General features: G+C 38.1%; 2 protein-coding genes and 1 long non-coding RNA gene across 7 annotated transcripts in view; 2 read left to right on the top strand and 1 right to left on the bottom strand.

The window, feature by feature from the left end:
* VPS13A (vacuolar protein sorting 13 homolog A) overlaps window positions 1-1,414 on the top strand; it is a 180,260-nt gene extending 178,846 nt beyond the window's left edge. For both annotated transcript variants that reach the window (XM_060199542.1, XM_007516120.3), the window contains one exon: window positions 140-1,414. In XM_060199542.1, the coding sequence (XP_060055525.1) occupies window positions 140-190 (51 nt within the window). In that variant the 3' untranslated portion in view covers window positions 191-1,414. The remainder of the gene's footprint in view (window positions 1-139) is intronic.
* Window positions 1,415-5,035: 3,621 nt separating this feature from the next.
* The window catches only part of GNA14 (G protein subunit alpha 14), a 219,134-nt gene continuing 202,647 nt past the window's right edge, over window positions 5,036-21,522 (bottom strand). For 2 of the 3 annotated variants that reach the window (XM_007516118.3, XM_060199540.1), the window contains exons 5-7: window positions 19,149-19,278; window positions 17,526-17,679; window positions 16,089-16,949 (exon numbers count right to left, since the gene is read on the bottom strand). In XM_007516118.3, coding sequence (XP_007516180.1) covers window positions 16,759-16,949; window positions 17,526-17,679; window positions 19,149-19,278 — 475 coding nt within the window. In that variant the 3' untranslated portion in view covers window positions 16,089-16,758. Of the gene's footprint in view, window positions 5,106-16,088; window positions 16,950-17,525; window positions 17,680-19,148; window positions 19,279-21,522 lie in introns of those variants that run through there. The other variant, XM_060199539.1, reaches the window with a different exon arrangement.
* Window positions 11,283-20,365, top strand: LOC132540872 (uncharacterized). 2 transcript variants are annotated; one of them, XR_009552004.1, is made up of 4 exons: window positions 11,283-12,761; window positions 14,628-14,785; window positions 16,035-16,163; window positions 19,993-20,365. It is a non-coding gene; the product is annotated as an uncharacterized LOC132540872 (long non-coding RNA). The 2 variants fall into 2 exon arrangements; XR_009552003.1 differs by having other exon boundaries at window positions 14,628-16,163.

Below are 21,522 nucleotides of genomic sequence, written 5' to 3'. Positions count from 1 at the left end.
AACTAAACTGTAATACAGGATGAATTTAATTATTGACTGTCATTACATATCTGATTAAACTGGAAAATCAGTATCTTGATGTCCATTTACTACAATTTGAGTTTCATTGAAATAAACAAATGTTTGTTTAACCACACAGTGGATCCTTGCAAAGCTGGAAGAAGCAAGAGAACCTTCCCCAAGCCTCTGAAGAACAACATTACCTGAAGACATACAGCAATAAATCTTCAGTTTCTACCTTATATCTTCCAAAACATATTTGAAAATTATAGTGTAGAAGTAATTTCAAGCACTTAAAAAAAAAATCTGTTACAATCAGGTAAAACAGCTACGTGATTAAAATACGTTAGCTCATTGGGGAGTCATATGAATTTTTAACTGAAATCATGCATATAAATAAAATTGTAGTTATCTTATTTAAAAAAACTTTTCTTTTTTGAATCTTAAATATTTGCCCCAGGTAATTATTACTGTGATGGAGAGGTTACCCCTACTTAGCTTCCACATGGAGCTAAATTAATTTTCCTTCTGTACATTTAAAACATCTGTCATGCATTACTTTACACTTTCTGAATGAGTGATATGTAAATGATCAAATTGTTTCAGTGGTATCAAGAGAACTTTAACAGTGGTTTCTTTAGAAACATGGAGTTCTTTTTTACAGATAAATATTTTATTATTTTCCTTATTTTTTATAAAAGATAGGTTTAAATTATACTTAAAATGCATAGCACAGCTATGAAAAACTCTTTTTATGTGATAACACTTTGAATAATAATCCTTTCATATCATACTTTAAGACATAAACATGTTTCACTCCCAAAAAGGAAAACCCCTCTTAGAACTTTGAAGCCTTAGAAATACTTTCTCAAACTAACTCCACTGGATCTACTTAATTTAGTTAGATCATGTTTTTAATTGGTGTCATTGGAGAAAAATTCCCAAAGCCTTAATCTCAACTTCTGTTTACTGGTACTGTGAAATGAAATTGCGAACATTTTAGAGTTATGCTTCAAAACAGACAGCCTCTTACAAATAGTGTTTGTACCCAAAAAAATCTAACCTAGTAACCTGTCTAACTAGCAGTAGGTTCAAATTTTTTTGTTTTTTTTTTTCAGATATTCAAATTAGAATCACTGCTTTAAATGTATAGCTTATGAAAATGTGAGGTTATAGGAATATTAATAAATTATAATGCCCACAATATTAATGGGAATTTTCAAGTGAAAGGGGATGAATTGTGAGTTGTAGTTATTGAATAGTATAGGGTATTTGATGTATGTTGTGTTGCTGCCAAATTGCTATAAACTGTCTTTGGAATTGGAGATTTGTATAATCAGTGATTATGAAATTTTCCTAGGCTCCTCGAACTTTGCTTTGTTCTAAAAGCTAAAATAAACAGCATGCCAGACAATACTTGTATTTCTTCCTTACCAAGCCTTGCATCTAAATACTATTGATTTTCTAAATAACAAAATCACATGGTTTATTGTCAGCAGTTTATCTTAGGACATTTCCTTCATTGCTGAGTATAATTGAATCAAAAAATGGTAAGTCTCAAATCATAAGATAATATGTACTCTCGTGATGGCCTTTGTTCAAAGTAACGTACACCTTATCTCTTGTTATTTAGCGCCTCCCAATTTTGTACACATTAGAAATAAACCTAAGGTAGGCAGAAAGTTTTAAATCAGATTGTCTTTGTCTGAAATACTGCTTTACATTCAATATCATTAACCAATTATTCCAGTTTTATTACTTCATTCTCAGAAAATAGTTATTTTTGCCTCCAGGGTTACTGCTGGGGCTTGGTGCCTACACTACAAATCCACTGCTCCTGGAGGCTGTTTTTTCCCTTTTTGTTTATCCTTGCTGTTATTATTGTTGTTGTCAGATAGGACAGAGAGAAATCGAGAGAGATGGGGAAGACTTTTTAAAAGGAGGAGAGACAGACACTTGCAGACCTCACTGCTTGTGAAGTGCACCCAACCTCCCCCCCCCCGCCCCTGCAGGTGGGGAGCTGGGGGGGGGGTGCGGGGTGGGGGCTGGAACTGGGGTCCCTGCGTCTGGTCCTGCACTGTGTGCCAAGTGCATTTAGCCCGCTGTGCCACAACCGGGCGCCCCTCTCAGAAAATACAACTTCTTGGGTATCCCATGATGAAAGGGAAAATTTAAAAGAGAAAGGTTGTGAATTCTCCCAGTATCCTCTGAAGCCAGCAAAAGTGGGTGTTGTAACTAGTGGCATGGAAAACTTTGCATACCTTTTCTACTTCCTTTCCAAGAAGAAAGTAGAAGTATTCTTTTTTTGATAGTTATCTTTGCATTAAGACCTTCCATCAGTTCCTCTGGTTTCACGCTGAGCAGATCCACCATTTCAAGAGCAGTAGTTGCATTACTTATATTTCTTCCTTCTTTCTTTCCTTCTTTCTTTCTTTCTTTCTTTCTTTCTTTCTTTCTTTCTTTCTTCCTTCCTTCCTTCCTTCCTTCCTTCCTTCCTTTCTTTCTTTCTTTCTCTTTCTTTCCTTCTTCCTTCCTTCCTTCCTTCCTTCCTTCCTTCCTTTCTCTTTCTTTCTTTCCTTCTTCCTTCCTTCCTTCCTTCCTTCCTTCCTTCCTTCCTTCCTTCCTTTTTTCTTTCTTGCTTTCTTTCAGAAGAGTCTCTCTCTCTCTCTCTCCCCCTCCCTCCCCCCCCTCTTTGGATAGGACAGACAAATCAAAGAGGAGAGGAAGAAAGACACCTGCAGATGTACTTCACCACCCGTGAAGCGACGCCCCCTGCAGGTGGGTAACCGAGGGCTCAAATCCGGATACTTGTGCCGGACCTTGCACTCCCACCATGGGTGCTTAACCCGCTGCGCTACCGCCCGACTCCCCCCCCGCCTTTTTTTTTTTTTTAAAGAATTTATTTTTATTCATGAGAAAGATACGAAGAGAGAAAGAACCAGCCTCTGGTACATGTGCTGCCAGGGATCAAACTCATTCTTGAGAGTATAGTGCCTTAGCCACTGCACCACCTCCCGGACCACAGCATTACTTATATTTCTTTGGCATTTATTTAATTCACTTGAAATATAATTTCATATGAGAAAGAAAAGCCAGATTACCACTTGAATACATGGGTACCCAGGATTGAACCAGGAACCTCAGGCATGAAAGTCCTGAGCTCTACCAATTGAAACTGCCATCAGTTTTCTTAATCTTAATAAAGAACATTAATAGATCACTAGATAATGTGGCAGTCTTTGTAGCATAACATTTTATAATTTAGAATTATGTTTATATTGTTTTTAGTTTAAATGTTACAGAAATCATGATCCTTTTGTGTTTGCAAATCTGTCTCAAATTATATTTAATTATATTTAATGGCTTTCTTAGTTGCTTAGTGTAGTTACCATGGAATGAAGTACTGAGTATTGTGTAATTTCTCTATTTGTATTGTTATTTTATTTATAGCCCTAAGCATTCATGCTAGTGGTGTATATTCTGCTCCATTACAGTGTTTGAAACCTAAGGCAGTGTCTGTTCTCTGCCAGTTTGCATTCAGAAGACTATGATTATTAAAAATAACTTCAGTTCATTATACAAAAGGAAGCATATTCATATTTACAGAATGCACTCTGAACATAACAGCACATACACCTTCCTGGTGGCTTTCCTATTACAGTATATGTGTTGACAACTTCCCTGTGTTAGCAGGACCTTGGGTCTTTTGCCGGCTTGATTTAGTGTAGCTGAGATTCTCTGGGTTTATATAGTCATTGCCAGTTGTAGATGAGTCTTCCTTAACCCTTCCTACTCCATAATCCAGAACCATTTCAAAACCATTTTGCGACCTCTCAATAAATAAAAGAATTTTCTCAGACTTATACTTACTGTTTCCATCATACTATTCTAGCTTATTTTGCTTTTTTAAAAAATATTTTGATTTATTTATTATTGGATAGAGACAGAAATTGAGGAGATGGGGGATTGAGAGGGAGAAAGTCAGAGAGACAACTGCAGCTCTACTTCACCACTCATGAAAATTCCTGCAAGTGGGGAACAGGGGCTTGAACCTGGGACCTTGTACACTGTAATGTGAGTGTTTAACCAGGTGTGCCACTGCTTGCCCCCTCTCATCTTTTTTCTATTAGTAGTAGCACTATATCTCTGAATATGTGTGCACCTAATTCTGTCTCCCTCTCTTTCTTTCTTTCTCTTCCTTCCTTCCTTTCTAACTCCAGGGTTATTACTGGGGCTCAGTGCCTGCACTATAAATCCACTGCTCCTGGAAGCCATCTTTTTTTCCCATTGTTTTTGCCAAGTAGGAGAGAGAAAAATTGAGAGAGGAGGGGAAGAGAAAGATAGACACCTGCAGACCTGCCTCACTGTTTCTGAAGCAACCCTCCCTCTCCCCCACTGGTGGGGAGCCAGGGGCTCAAACTGGGATCATTGCACGGGTCCTTGTGCTTGCCACTATGTGTGCTTAACCTGGTGAACTATTGTCGGGCCCCCTGAATTCTTCTATTTAGAAATACCCTGGTAAGGGAGTCGGGTGGTAGCACAGCAGGTTAAGCACACATGGCGCAAAGCGCAAGGACCAGTATGAGGATCCGGGTTTGAGCCCCGGGCTCCCCATCTGCAGGGGAGTCGCTTCACAAATGGTGAAGCAGGTCTGCAAGTGTCTGTCTTTCTCTCCCCCTCTGTTTTCCGCTCCTCTCTCCCTTTCTCTCTGTCCTATTCAACAACAACACCATCAGTAACAACTACAACAATAAAACAAGGGCAACAAAAAAGGAATAAATATTTAAAAAGAAATACCCAGGGGAGTAGTTTTTCTATCCAAGCGCAGGGCTACATTTTTTGTGCCTTAACCATCAATACTAATATTAGATGATCTTCAGGCCAGGCTAAGGACACTGTATTAAAAACACTGAGACAAGGTAGTAGGTTAGTTTGTAGGGACTGACATGTATGCCAAATACACTGAAGGTAACAGCAGTCATTGGCTGGCACAACTCAGAACTATTAAGGTTTTGGGGCATTTCTTTTACCTTCTATCAAAATGAGCTGAAATCCTTACGATATCATGCGTCTCTTGATGAGATCTGAAACTATCCTCAAGATACCTACAGTACTGTGAAGATAAGAAAGAAGAAAAGGTTCATTTAAAAAAACTATTTCTCAAACTATCTTAGTGGGACATCAAACCAGTTTAAAATTTCAAGACTATCATAAAGAGAGAGGGAACATACATGCAACAAGGTTAAATATTGTTTATTAAAATACTGTTTCCAGTGAAATACTTGGTGATTTTGAACGCTAGGTCACAATATAAAATGTATTCTATCGTGAAGGTTAGAAAAAGAAGAAAAAAAAAAAGACAACTTGAAAGGCTCTGCTATACGAAGTGTGGGCCATTTAGTGAATGTTAGAGCAATTTGTATGGTGCTTGACCTTGGATAAGGGCTAGTAAATCTACCACTCAGGGAGTCTTCATATTTTATTATCTTTTTTCTGTAGTGAACAGATAGGGTCACTTCTGTTTTGGCTTACAAATTCTTTTCCTCTTTTGTTTTCTATCATTTCCTATGAATACCAGAAAAAGCATTAAAGATTAGATTCGCAAAAAGGACATGTGATAGTATTTATCTATGTGCATTTCAATCCCTGTTCCACTAAGCAACTTGCTAATATTGGGGATAGATTTTGTCCTTTTAAGTAAGTTGAATTTACTCTACCTCCTCTCTGATTTACCATACTGGTAACAGAGACTGTTAAAAATGAGAAGCTGAATATGTAAGCACATCCCTTCTAGTTCTGAGTACACTGTGTTGTATGTATGATATAATTATCAGTGCAGTATAGGTGAAAATAAGTTTATTTCCTTATTTACGTAGGATGCTAGTAGAAAGTTTGCATTAAGTCAATGACATGCATTCTTTATACAGAATTCAGTACAAAATTTATTGACTTTTTTATTTATATGCTATCCAGTATTGCTAGTAGTCACAATCCAGCTCAATCCTTTGAGATAAACTATTAAAATTGCACCTTATCAACCTAGTCAAGTTAGCATTAATTAATTAAAATTATCTTTCAATTCTTTATGATTACATATTTTAATAAAGTAGTATTTTTTTCAGATGTCATAAAAGTAGACTAGCACCTGAACTGGGAATATGATGGATCCTGTTCTATTATAAACCTATTTCACATATTTTTAACAGAAACTTTGTCTTATTTATTTCTATTTTATATCTTTTGTAAAATGATTTGTCCTATGTAATTTGAAAGTTTTAGGTGTGCTTTTTTTTTTTCTTAAAGTATGACTAATGGAGACAGCATGATAGTTCTTCTTCTAGCGTTTGCCCTTCTTCCGTAGCCAGTCAACAGCATCAGGTTGAGCCTGATGTAAAGTTTCGAGACCTCCTTTGAATCTGGAGAGGTGGCAGTCATTGACTATGTGGGTCATAGTCTGTCTGTAGCCGCAGGGGCAATTCGGGTCGTCTCTGGCTCCCCAGCGATGGAACATAGCGGCGCACCGGCCATGGCCTGTTCCATAGCGATTGAGGAGGGCCCAATCATAACGTGCTAGGTCAAAGCCGGGTTGACGCTTGCAGGGGTCTGTGATAAGGTGTTTGTTCTTTACCTCAGCTGACTGCCAACTCTGTTTCCAAGAGACTGGAACAGAGAAGTTCAGTGTAGGCATAGGGGACCAGATTGGGTGACGTCAAGCGTTGGACAGGGTGGGCGAAGATATCTGCGTATATTGGCAGGTCTGGTCGAGCGTAGACGTGGGAAATGAACTTAGATGATGCCGCATCCCGACGAATATCTGGCAGGGTGATGTTGCTAAGAACTGGCAGCCATGGAACCGGGGTGGAACGGATGGTTCCAGAAATTATCCTCATGGAGGAATATAATTTGGAATCGACCAAGTGGACATGGGGGCTACGGAACCATACTGCGGCACAGTATTCTGCAGTGGGATAGCATAATGCCAGAGATGATGATCGTAGTGTGGAAGCACTCGCGCCCCATGAGGAGCTGGCCAGTCTTGCAATGATGTGATTCCTCGCGCCCACCTTTGCTGCAGTTTTTATGAGATGTTTGTAAAATGACAGAGTGCGATCGAGAGTAACGCCAAGATAGACTGGCTGGGCTTCATGCCGGATTCTCGTACCGCCAAGCTGCACATTAAGCTCATGCGAGGCCGAGGCATGGTGTAGATGGAAAACAGATGATACCGTTTTTGCAGTGCTAGGGATTAGTCACCATTTTTTACAGTAATCAGATATCAGAGACATGTCTTTCGTGAGTGTTTCCTCCAGGATGTCGAACTTGGATGCCTGAGTTGCACAGCAGATGTCATCGGCGTAGATGAACTTCCTTGAAGAAGTTTCTGGGAGGTCATTGATGTAAATATTAAATAGCGGAGGAGCCAGAACAGAGCCCTGGGGGAGGCCACTTGAGACAGGTCTCCATCTGCTAGACTTGTCACCCAGATGCACCCGGAATCTTCTGTTTTGGAGAAGAAACGATATAGTGTTGGCCACCCATGGAGGCAGGCATCTTGAGATCTTGAGCATGATAGTTATGTGAATATACTCTAATGCCTGAGACTCCATGGTCCCAGATTCAGTAACCCCCACACCACCATAAGCCAGAGCTAAGTACTCTGCTGGGGGGGGTGGGAAGCATGATGACATTTTTTTCAAAACTGATAACTTTGGCTATCCAAAAAGCTCCATAAAAATGTAACTGTAATTTTATAGGTTGGGGAGTCGGGCTGTAGCGCAGTGGGTTAAGCGCAGGTGGCGCTAAGCTCAAGGACCGGCATCAGGATCCTGGTTCGAACCCCGGCTCCCTTCACAGGTGGTGAAGCAGATCTGCAGGTGTCTGTCTTTCTCTCCCCCTCTGTCTTCCCCTCCTCTCTCCATTTCTGTCTGTCCTATCCAACAACAACGACATCAATAATAACTACAACAATAAAACAACAAGGGCAACAAAAGGGAATAAATAAACTAAAAAAAATTTATAGGTTGATGTATTTTTAAATTTTTTATTTTACACAATTATAAATTAGTTTGTATTATAGTTTAATACTGCAGTGATACTTCATCAGCCTGAAAATTCCCGCCACTGAACACACTAACACTGATTCCTTAATGTGTTGCTTCTAATGAAATCCTTATAACAGGGACCAGGTGGTGGCACACCTGGTTGAGCACATGTATTACAATGCGCAAGGACCCAGGTTCAAGCCCCTAATCCCCACCTGCAGGAGGAAAGCTTTGCAAGTGGTGTAGTGCTGCAGGTGTCTGTCTCCCTCTCTCTCTATCACCTTATCTGGCTGTCTCTATCCAATAAATAAAGATTAAAAAAAACTGCCACATTAAAAAAAAAAGAAAGAAATCCTTGTAACAAGAAGCTCTGTGGCATAATGAAGTCTAGTCATCAGGAGGGTACTAAAAGCATGTTGAGAATCCTCAGCATTTCCTATTGTGCCATCATGGCCAAAGCCAGTAGCATTCCAGACCAGCATGATCATTGCTGACTAAAAATTTGAATGGTAATACTTTAAATTAGCTGCTCCAAAGTTCCCAGTTTGGAACTTATCCCACAATCTTGTCGATCATTATTAATTCCCCTTCCCCCCCCCAAAAAAAAAAGTAAAAATGAAGGTATTGAGATGTTTTGAATGTGAATCTTAAACTCCCCTGAGGAGCTATGAGAAATTGAAGAAGGGGCTTATTGCAAGGTCAGATAATTAGACATTTTTAATGATCATCTTTGTATGTCTACATGTAGTTGTTACATATAAAATTTTCAGGGAGTGTGCATTTTAAAAATACTTCCTTGTTGCCGTTTATAGCAACCAGGTAGTCTGTTTCTTGTCATGCTTATTCTCTAGAAAAATCCATGATGATAGTTTTAAAAAATGTTATTTCTATGTAACTGCAGTATTTTCTTCACTTTTATATTGTTTATACCTGCTACATACAATAATTGCCTTAGTTTTGTGTATTCTGGACATTTTTATCAACACAGTTGTTACTGTGACAATCTTTCTCTTGAAATTGACGTCTTTTTTTTCCCCCTGAAAATTGGTTGGTCCTTCTGAGTAGTGATTTTTTTTTTTTCCTAATACCAGAAATGTATTTCTTGTTATTGGTAGAGTTAGATTGCTTGGTAAGAGTACAGGTTGCCTGGTTTAATTAACTATGTATACCTCTTTCAAATAAATTAAGTCAAAAATTTCTGATCTTCAGTCAGACTCTGGTACTAATTATTGCCTAAAACTGGAAACAGTACCAGTAAGCCTTTTCTTGTCTTTCAAAACTCTTCCATTTTGAAAGCCTAAGTAAATGTAGATAATTAACAGAATGTCAAGATCTTGATTTTTCAGTCAGAGCTGGTAGCATTCAATCCCAGCATGAGCATTGCTAATGTCGGTGATAATACTTCAGTTTTTGAGTACCAAGACTGTGCCACAACCTCAGAAAACTTCAAATGGCTTATTTTCTTGGCAAGTAATGAAGATGTTTCTACCTGAAGAGTCAATGTCAGCAAAGGTCAGTTAACCTCTGAAATAGTACATCCTTTCCATGACTTAGGACAACACTTTATTGTCACCTTTTCTTATGGTTTCATTCAACATCCCTGTTATAACTAGAAAAACTCAAAGTCCATAGTCTTGTATACTTCAGTGTTGCCAAAAACAAAGTTAAAATGACAAAAGCCCAGTGCTAGAAGGTGCTTAAAATAAATACCAAAACTCCACATAGTTTAATGTCCCTTATTACTGACTCCCTTGAGCCCATTTCATATATTAAGTGATGGTTTGTAATAGTTTGTAACCTTTAGTGCATGGTGTTCCCCCTTCTTCCTCCTGTCTCTTTTCTGATAGAGTGAAGAGACCATAGCACTGAAGCTTCTTTCATGTGGTAGAGGTTGGGCTCAAACCCGAGCCCAAATGCTTTATGTTTGCTTATTTGTACCTTTGAGAGAGCTGCTTCACTTATCTCTTTGTTCTCTTGTCCAAAATTGTCTTGGCTAATCCTGAACCTTTGTTTTCCAGATGAATGTTTAACGTCCTTTATAAGGTCTTAAAAAAAAAAAAATTTATTTTTTGCATTTATGTCTGGAGGGTAGATTAATTTTTAAAAAATACTTATTTATTCCCTTTTATTGCCCTTGTTGTTTATTGTTGTAGTTATTATTGTTGTTGTTGATGTCGTTGTTGTTGGATAGAACAGAGAAATGGAGAGAGGAGGGGAAGACGGGGGAGAGAGAAAGATAGACACCTGCAGACCTGCTTTACCACTTGTGAAGCGACTCCCCTGCAGGTGGGGAGCCTGAGGCTCAAACCAGGATCCTTACTCTGGTCCTTGTGCTTTGCACCACTTGTGCTTAGCCCGCTGTAAAGTTTGATGATACTATGTTTATAATCACTTGCTATAAAATAATTCCTATCCCAGCAACAGTGCTCATCTCTTTCTTAATAACTTCATGCTTGGAAGTATGTGATCAGGCTTCCCAAAGAACCAGATAGGCTTTTCTTTTTAATTTTTAGAAATTTATTAGTGAGAGAGGACCAGAACACTGTCCTGGTACTATCCTATGCTAGGAGTCAAACTAACACTTTAGTCACTATGTTACATCCTGGGCCACAGACAAGCTTTTCTTAATGTACCCAGATGAGGCCTTTTTCAGCAGATCACTCTTTGATATGGGGCATTTTATAGTTCAAAGTCCTAGGTACTGTGCATGTAGCCATTACTTAAAGAATACTTCATATGTTTAGTGAAGATTCTAGAGGCTGAGGTGAAGCTCTTGTCTTAATCCTTTCCCATCTTTCTATTTGATGAAACAATCACTGCTCCCCCTTTTTGTGGCCTAGAGGAATATGTGTGGGGGGCATGGCATCCATGTGGTTTTATCAGTGAATATGTCCTCCCAACATGAGAAGCCCATCTTGTAATCTGAGTAAAATGTGAAATCATCCCCTCTTTGTCATGTGAACTATGCCCCTCTTCTCTCACTGACATCCCAGTTTCTTTTAACACATTATATAAGACTGGTCAGCCTTGTTTCTAGAATTTACAGTCATGTAAAGTTTCCATGTTATTAAGTTGAAATTGTCCTTTGCTAATCCTTCTAATGCTCTTTTGATTACTTTTCCAAAATGAGAAAAATCTAAAGGGGTACAGGATTTTCTCCTTTGCCTGGGTGTGTAAATTACAACATAATGAGAACCTATTCTGACTGGCTGATTTTATTTTTAATGAAAATTTATTTTTAATTGTGATTAATAGGTTACAAGGTTGTAAGAGTACAGTGTGTAGTTCCACACCACACCCACCTACCTTTAAAGGTAACGATAGTTCTCACATTTCTTAAGTTTGCTTGTTGGTTTTTGTTGTTTTGGTTTGGTTTTTTGCTTTCAAGTTCATGTGTATCAGATCTCTAGATTCCACATGAGTGAAATTATCCCATAGTGTCTTTTATCTCTTTACTTGTTTCACTAGGGATAATCACCTTCATTATGTCCCAAAGATGGGCATTTAGGCTACTTCCAATCTTTGGCTATTGTGAATAATGCAGCTATGAACATAAAGTTGCATATTATTCCTTCAAATTAGTGTTTGCATGCCCTTTGGATAAATGCCTGAGTGGTACTGCTGGATGATGAGGCAATTCCATTTTTATTTTTGAACTCTCCAGCCATTCTTCCAAAGGGACTGCACCAGTTTGCATTCCCACCAGCAGTATAAGAGCTCCTTTTTCTCCACAAGCTTACCAACACCTGTAATTTCCTGATTTGTTGATGTAAGTCATTCTTTCAGGGGCGAGATGGAATTTCTGTGTAGTTTTAATTTGCATGTCTTTAATGATAAGTGAAGCAGAACATTTCTTCATGGGTCTGTTTAGTTCTTTGGCTCAATTTTTTATTGTCTTACTTTTTGATAGACACCTATAGCGCTCTATCACTTGTGAAGTTTCCTCCTGCAGGGGGGGATCTGTGTGCTTAATCCTGGGTCCTCACACATGATAACATGTGTATTCTACCAGATATGCCACCATCCTTGCCTCATGCATACATTTCCAAGTAAAAATCCAGTAACAACCATTTTGAACCTTTAATATGAATCCTTTAGATTTTGATTTTACTTTGGCTTTATTGAGACAGTTACTAAGGAAAGTCCAATATAACATGATACAAACTTGTCTCAAAAAGTAAGATGAAGGGGAAAAGAATATACCACCCTCAAATTTGTCTCTTTGGCAGTTATTATTTTGAGCTGATTATTTTTATGAAGTAGACATGAGGACCTTTGAAAATTAAGTAGAAATTACCCTATTAAAAGAGAAATTTACATATATAAGGGAAAACACCACTCGGAAGATTATCTCCCACTATGAACCATCACAAGAAATTCTTATCAATGGAGAAAGCACTCAACTTTAAATCTGTTTAATAGCATTAACCTCCTCATTCACTGAACTTTTCCTGGTAACCTCCCAGAATCTTCTATCTTTACCCTCTTTTAAAGAAGGTGTCCAAAGGTGATGGCTCTGGCTAGTTCATGGGGTTACTTAGTTTTCCTGAAAGTCTTCTGTGCATATAGGAAAATTGTTTTTCTTTTGTCTTTTATTACAAAGGAGTATTAGTAAAGAGAAGAAAATAAAGGGGGAAAATCATTTCTATAACCTGAGAACCATACTTGCTCTGGAGATTACAGATGGAATTCTGGAAAACTGACAGAAACCAATAAAGGGTAAGAATTTGTAACCAAAGTCAGCTCTGTCTGCAGTTGGAAGAAGTTGGAAGAGTTGTCTTTTGTTTATATAGAGAAGGCAGAAGACAGTGAAAAAGATCATAGTACCAAAGCTTTCTTGAATACAATGGGGGCTGGACTCAGCTCAGGGTCATACACATGGAAAAGCATGAACTATTCAAGAATTGTACCTTTCTTTCCACATTTAGGTTAGCAAGAGAAAATACTTGTGTTAATTCCTCGAGTATGACTGTAGCACAGATTTTTGTTACAGGTACACTTGTACATCTTCTTAAAGATGATCATTGTTTCCTCTAGTCTCTCTGTGATTTTTGCCAAGGAAGAAAACATAGGCCAGACAGGGTTTTCCTTTCATCTATTCTCTCTTGATTATGTGTTAGTGGGATTACTCTTCTTGGTGTCTACAAGCAAAAGGATGCAAGTATCAAGCAAATAGATAGCTGAGACATGAAGTGACTAGAAGTATTCTACTTGTCAGAATCTTATCAGCTAACAGGAAGGTCTGTCTTAGAGTCTTATCATAAGAGACCTTTGTCACTTCATCTTCCATTTCCTTATTAGTGCTGAGTGACCCATGCCAGTAGTGCCTGCTCAGTGTCACTAGTAGACCTGTGGATTAGCAGATCTGTAACTGGAGGTGTCTCTTGTTCTAGTAAGATTCTAGAGACACTAGTTACACTAGCCTAATCTTAGCTCCTATTATAGCAAGTCTTTGAGTTTTTTTTTTTAAATAGGAAAGAACTATATCAACACTCTGGCACATAAGATACCAGGAATCAAACTTGGGACCCCACCTTTTAAAATTCTAGTCCTTGTGCTGTGTCCTGGGCTACAAATGTTTCCTTCATTTCCTACTTCCCACCAAGGTTACCGATGGGATTCCTCTGCTTTCAACAGCTTTTAGATTTAGTTTGGATAGAGACACAGGTTTGAATCCAGGACTTAGAGACCACTGCCTGTTCCATCCTTTATACTCTTTAGCATAAGTCTTTTGTTCATGATTCATCAGTAATCAGCTTGAGCTGCTATTGAGGTGAATGTGTCACCGAAGCTCCCACTTACCACCTACCAGATAGTGACCTTTGATTTGGAAAAATGTCTGTATCTAAAAATAAACTAGAAAGCTCTCATTCTAAATAGTTCTCTTATTGGTTATGCTTTTGAAATGACAAAATTAAAAAGATGCAAAGGAGTGTGGTATGTGGGGACTACCATAAAATGAAATCACAATATTTTAAACATCTACTTTCAGAAGATGAAAAGAGTTGGAAAAGATCAGTGGTAATTTACACCCCTACTCATAGAAATGGTGATTGGCTGTTAATGGGTATTCTTCTCACCCATAATTCTCAGAGAAGCCAGATTCCCCACTGGGGAACTCCTTCACACACAGGAAATTAGACTATGCGTGATATTTTCCTACCTTAGGATGGTATTACCAAAACTCATTCATAAAGGAGCTCTACTTAGTTGGCTAGAAAATAAGCACTTACGTGAATTAAATATTTCTAAACTCAAATATTGAAACCAATTGTTTTTATTTAAGGGCTCTAATAAATGCAAATTTAAGTTGACTTAATTAAAGTGGACATGTTTCCAGATTTTTTCAGTGTTGAGTAAAATGCAGAAATTTAGCTTTTATAATACCTGGGTTTTAAGATAAAGATAACCTAGGGTGATGATAATTCAATTTCTTACAAGAATTTCAGAAGTGATCAAGTATGACTACTAAGCACAAATGTGTTAAATAGATGAAAGTGGACTTTGGAAAAGGAGTATTCTTTGTTTTCTTAGCAGTATAATTACTTACACAAATTCAGTACAAATTTGTTTTCTTTATTACAGGACATAAATGGAAATGTTGGTTGTATCAACAAGGCTCATTTGAGGGAGTTAGATAACATAATGATTGTGCAAAGAGGCTCTGAAGTCCCAGGTTTAATCCCCTGCACCACTATAAACCAGAGCTGTGCTCTGGGGGAAAAAAATGTGCATAGCATCAGGTATGTGTTAAGCAATAGTGCTTGACCTTCTTGGGAAAACGGCCTAGTACCTTATTTAGAGAGTCTCTAGCAAACTTAACCCAAAAGAATAAGGATGATCACTTCCTAGTGGGTGTAAGGGTTATTTAGGGGCTCTGAAAAAGAGATTGACCCAGTTGTATAGATAGTACTGGCAGGCTTCCTTATGAGAAGTTTAAACCAAGAAGATCTAGAAAACCACATATATCTCCAATCACTCAGTACTAGACTTAGTCACAGCAAGACATTTTATTTGCTATGTGCAGTAAAAATGGTAGTGATTATAACCTAGGAGATTCTGGTTTCAGACTCTTCAAACTGTTTCCTTACACTTGAGTTTGAGCCAGTAAGAACAAAGATTGTCCTTTTTCTAAAGCTCTGAAAACTGGTGAACTACTAAATACAAATTTCTGATTAAATTTAGTCTTCATGATGTTTGCTCTGTGGGCCTCTCAGAGTCTTACCTGATATCTTGATGACATTAGAAACATGCTAATTGGGCGGAGATAGCATAATGGTTATGCAAACAGACTCTCATGCCTGAGGCTCCAAAGTCCCAGGTTCAATCCCCTGCACCACAAGCCAGAGCTGAACAGTGCTCTGGTTTAAAAAAGAAAAAAGAAACATGCTAATTGGAAGGGGGAAAAAATACAGCTTGAAATCTGTTATCTGCTCACCAGATTTCAGACTAGGTTTATAATGTGTTCTGATAACCTTTCCCCTCCCTGTTTTCATAGAAATGCTGTTCACTAGCCTGACTTTGGGCCAGTGTGAGACACTGATAGGCTCTCACAACTGAGAGCTGTTCTGTCATTTCATTGAACCATGCCACCAACTCAGCTTTGGACTGAGAGGGAAGGCATAGGGTTTGCTTTTTTAAGAAATAGCAAGCATAGGAAAGGCTTTCAAAAAATGATAATTACCCTTTTATAAGGGATATTTTCATTTGCTAGTGTCCCCCTTTGTATCTTGAATGATTCTGTCAGAAATCACAAGATACCTAGAAATCAGATAGGTACCTTCAATCTGCATCACCATAACTAGATCCTCCGCCCCCCCACACACACTGTCTTAAGTTGGAAGTGGTAATCAAGACCTGACCTTGAGCCATTTCAGGAGTCTCAGTTTAATTTGGGTAATCACCTAAAGCCAGAGGAAAATTCTTTGTCTTACCCCTAATTGGACATTTAAAAAGTTTTTTATACTAAATCTAACCCATTTTTCTTTTTAGAAGCAAAACCATCAGTCAGCTATGAGTTTTAAGAAACACAACATAATCCAGTACTAGTGGAAGAATGGTATATTTTTATCCCCCTCAGAAAGGCACAAAAAAATCTGTGATGGCCATCAAAACTTCAGGGTAAGTTACATTACATTTGTTACAGGAGGTTCATATACATTAGAAAGTATATGTGTGTGTGTACACACAGATTACCAATATAACATATACTTTGATTCCATTGTGATGAAATTATGGTTTAACTATATAGTGTTAGTTAAAACAACTTTAAAAAAAAAAAACAGTCACCCAAATTAATCCTAGAGGTTTCAAGGCATGCTCTATAAAATTAGTAAATGATTTTAATGACTGTAATTAAACAGAAACTTAATTTTAAAAAAAATCACAATGACTTAAAATTTCTCAAAAATGATGTAAAATCTTACGGCCAAGGAAAAAAAAGTATAAAAACAATTCTGAGTGGGTCGGGCAGTAGCGCAAAGACTGGCGTAAGGATCCCTGTTCGAGCCCCCGGCTCCCCACCTGCTGCTTCACAGGTGGCTGTCGAGCAGTGGATTCATGGTGCAGGCACTGAGCCCCAGCAATAACCTAATTCTGAAATGAGGACTTATATCTGACAAGCTCCATAGCCCTTCTGTTCTCTGGTCTGCATGATGGAGGTTGTGATACGAGACGCGCTTGGAGATTCAGTATGGTGAAGGGTGCACAAGAACTGTTAAACTAGGTTGAATTCCCTCAGATTTAGTTGTAGAATTGTGTCTTTCACAGCAGCAAACACAAAGCGGATATTCTCTGTGTCCGTAGCACATGTGAAGTGGGAATAGATGACTTTCTCTTTGTCAGGATTTTGATCTTGGTAAAGCTTCAAAATAAAGTCTCTGGCAGCTTTGACATCTTGTTTTGGTCCTAGTCACAGGTACAGTTAGTAGAATAAAGAAGAAAGATGTGAGCTCACTACTAGATTCTACAAAATTACTTCCAGAACAGAAAGAAAAATAGTCATCTGGGAATAGTGGAGCTCTCCAGGGACCAAGCCCCAGGTATAATAGATGAAGAGAGCACATTACCAGACAGTGCTCTGGTTAAAAAAATGTTCATTGGTATCTAAAAGTTGTCTAAGGCAATTTGTTGAAAAATACCCAGTTTAATGGCCTGAATGGAACTTGTCCCTTACCATCCTGGTTGAAACAGGCAAAAGAATATGTGAACATTGATTTATTAAAGCAGTACTCTACATGTCAAAGTTAAGTAGTAGTTGAGACTTTATTTGCTCAAAAGTGGGCAGGTCATTTATATAAAGAATAGCCACATCCAGAAAGAGTCTCAGGCACGGAGTGGCTAGACCAGCAGACACTATTACACAGAATGAGGATCAGAAAGGCTTCCACTTCCAGGAGATGCCTGAATTTGAGTTAGCAGGTATATTCCAGGCACTAAGAAATGATGGGAAATTAGAGGCAGATCAATAAGATGGACACTTACCTGTATATTCTGGAAAATAGCTAATTAAATGAGAGTACATGATTTTTTCTTCCAAAAGATCTTTCTTATTTAGGAACAAAATCACAGATGAGTTCAGAAACCATGGGTAGGTGATAATTGTTTTAAATAAAGCTTTGCTTTCTTCCATGCGATTCTAGATAATAAAAGAAAAACTGAAGGTAAGTTAAGAGAAACATGATTATGTGGTGGCACACATTACCAAGCATAAGGACCCAGGTTCAACACCCAACTCCCTAACTGCAGGGAGAAAGCTTTAAGAATAGTGGAGCAGGTGTCTATCTCTCCTTAAAATAGAAAGAAAAAAAAGGTGACCGGGAGTAGTGGATTCATAATACCAGCAATAACCCTGGTGGCAACAAAATAAAAAAGAGAAACATGTTAAATTACTGGGCCTGTCACCCAGTTTTTTTTTTAAACAGCTGGTGAGCAAGTAGATTTGCTCCTATTTCTTTTCCCTTTCATACCCCAAAGTAATGTGTGAGGAGGTAAGAAAGGCTTTTGTGAAATTTGAACATATGAGTTTCATACACACAGTCAAGGATTATGTCCTGTTGTATGATTAATAGAATTGTGAACTGCAAAAAGTTCATAGCTCTGGACCTGATGTATCTACTTTGGAGGATCCCCATTTATAGATTAGTACGCTATTGTTCATAAAATGTTAGTATTTTCTCAAGCTTATATAATATCACCAGGTGAAAATTAGTACTAATTTCATTGTGTTAGGCATAAGATATAGTTCAAGTCCTCATTTGTAGGAGAGAAACATCAAAATTGGTGTAGCAGGTATTTCTTCTACTAGCCTCTATTAGAGTAGGTCTGGGGAAACTTTAATACAAGGGTCACTTGGTTATTTGCAGGCCATCCAAAACTATCAGAAAAAAAACAATGGTATCTTCTCAGCAGAGAGAAAAGTGATCAGGTTGAAAAACACCATAGCCCAATACATGTGGGTGCTTTGATGTCCAAAATAATATCAGCAATTTATTACCAGAGAGGAAAAACCCCCATGATACTGAGTCTGAAGAAATAGTTCTTGCACTTGATCATACGTGGATGTAATGCTTAATTACAGCCAAGAGGGAAATGTTCATTTCTTATCACATTATGCTAAGGTTAATTTTCCATTACTAACAGTGATACACACCTTGCTATAATTTTTTAAGTCTACTCTCAAGAAGTACAAAAAAATGATTTGTGTATAGTTATTGCCTAATACTAAGCACAGTTCTTACTGATTTTCATACCCTTGAAGCAAGGGAGTGGTAATGGATGCAGCCCTGAACAAGCACCACTTGGGAGTGTGTAGGGCATATGTCACTGCAAGCTTCTCCAGAATTGTTCTCACTATTCTAACACAACCCCATTCTGACTCAGCTTCCGATCCAACGTAGGAGCACCCTGATGGTATATTAATTAGCATGTATTAGTAGGGGGACTTACAAAAAGCTCCCACCCCAGAATATATAAATTTCTTGGAATTAAATATTATGAGAGGTTAAAAAATACTTTTAGATGGTTCCCATGTTTAGCCACACCAATTAAATAATGTCTGGAGTTGGCATATAGTGAAATAGCTAGCTGGAATCATCACCCACATACCTCATTGTCACACTCAGCAAGAACCTGATCATATTCACTCAGTGCAACCAAAAAAATAATGGAAGTAACACTCTCAAAGCAGTGAATCCATTTCCGTCTTTCAGATCGCTGACCACCAACATCCACCATCCTGATCAATAAATAGATCATTCAAAGATTAGAATACTCATTATACCAAGATTAGGGTCTTCAGTCATTTTTAAGTATAAAAGGGATCACTGGATATTTCCTAGCAAAGGAGATATAGAATAAGTGAAGTTACTGATGAGACGAGGTAGAACATCCAGTTGGGTTCCGTTCTGAGTACCAGGACTCCCCCTTTGTTCCCTGCCCAATAGGAAGCCAAAGAATTGTGGTCAAATGCCTGGGTATACTAGATTCTCTAACTTCTGAAGAGAAACTAGGTATCTTGTGTTTTAAGTGATTATAACCATGGGTCAGATAAAAACAGCCTAGTTTTACCAAGACTGGACCCTCGGTTCTCTCTGACTTTGGTGATGGGTGCACTGTGAAGTTACTCATATAATGTCTTAAACTTGAAAAGGAGGTGTTGTAGTGATTAGGAGGAACAAACAGCTGTTTTGTAAGCACACTGCTTAGATCTAGCATATAATAGTATTGAGAGATCAAACTGGGACCCCTCAGACATACATGCTGTGAGCTTGTAACTATTTTTGGCAAATTCTTAGAATCTTTCAACCTCTAGGACTTGAACACACCAGTCACTAGAGCAGAAATTGATACCTTCCCCAAGAAAAAAAGCCCAGGTCCATATGGCTATACTAATAATTTTTATAAAACATCCAAGAAAGAACTAACAGCCATTCTTCTCCAACTCTTCCAGAAAATGGAAGAGGAACACTCCCAAACAGGAAAAGACTCCACCAAAAAAGAAAACTATGGACCTATATCCCAAGATCCTCAACAAAATCTTGGCTAAGAGAATCAAAACCCAAGTGGCATTTACCCCTGGGAGACATTGAGACCTCTCCCCTCTAAAATCAGGAACCAAGCAAGGATGTCCACTCTCACCACTTCTGTTCAACATATTCCTGGAAGTCTTCACCTTCGTATCAGTCAAGAAAGAGATATAAAAAGGAATTCAGATTGGAAAGGAGGAAGTTAAATTATCATTTGCAAATGATATCCTATTATACCTAGAAAACCCCAAAAATAACTCCTGGAAATCATCAATAAAGTAGCAGGTTATAAAATCAGTACTCATAAATCTGTGGCATTTATTTATACAACAGATGGGCCAGAAGAAAGGGAACTCAAAGAAGCAATCCCATTTTGCAACTGAGCCCCAAAAGATAAGAATACCCAGGAATAAACCTAACAAAGGAGGTGAAGGACCTTTTCAACAAAAACTGTAACACACTTAAAAGAACGAGCATCCCACTCATACATTGGAAGAATATCACTAAAATGGCAATGCTGCCCATAGATTCAGTGCAAATACTGTAAGGAAAAATGAAGGTATCCCAATTCCTGACTTTAGTTTATATTACAAAGCGATAGTAGCTAAAACAAACAGTGTGATATTGGACAAAAATGGACATACGGAACAGGATAGAGAGCCCAGAACTTAATTAGTCCAATATATGTGATGAAGAGTCCAAAACTGCCCAGTGGGGAAAAGAAAATCTCTTTAAGTGCTGCTGGGTTAATTGGACAACCACATATAGAAAAATGAAACTAGAGCACCACCTGCCAAAATTAACTCCAAATAGATCAAAGATAAGAAAATTAGACCTGAAACATTTCAGGAACTTAACATTAAAGACACTACCCCATGGGCAAGGGAAACAAAAATGAACATATGTGACTATTAAAACTTCACATCAAAAGAAAATTCCATAAGGATAAGCAGGAAACCCAGAATACGGGAAAAGATATTTGTATAAGTGGTTAATATCAAACATCTATAAAGAACTCCTAAAGCTCAACAAAAAGAACAACCCAATTAAAAAGTGGGCAGAAGATAGGAATACATGGTTCTCTAAAGAAAAGATACACATGGCCCACAGACATATGTGGAAATGCTCTAATTCACTCTTCATTAGAGAAATGCAAATTGAGATTCCACCTCACACCTGTGAGAATGGGCTCCATCAATAAAACAAGAGAGGATGTGGAGAGAAAACTCCACTACACTGCTGCTGTAAGTTGGTGCAGCCATTATGGAGACTCTTTAAGTACAAATTGAAATACCTTATGACCCAGCAATTCCACTTCTAGGCATTTACCCAAAAGGATATGTACATACACTTAATGGAGCATTATACAGCAATAACTATATTGTATGTATCCTTTGTGATAGAGTGGATGGAATGGGAGAAGTTTATGCTTAGTGAAGCAGGAGGTGAAGGCA

The sequence above is a fragment of the Erinaceus europaeus genome, chromosome 10 (assembly GCF_950295315.1).
Source record: "Erinaceus europaeus chromosome 10, mEriEur2.1, whole genome shotgun sequence".
Taxonomy (NCBI): domain Eukaryota; kingdom Metazoa; phylum Chordata; class Mammalia; order Eulipotyphla; family Erinaceidae; genus Erinaceus; species Erinaceus europaeus.
This window is presented reverse-complemented; position numbering and strand designations above follow the sequence as displayed.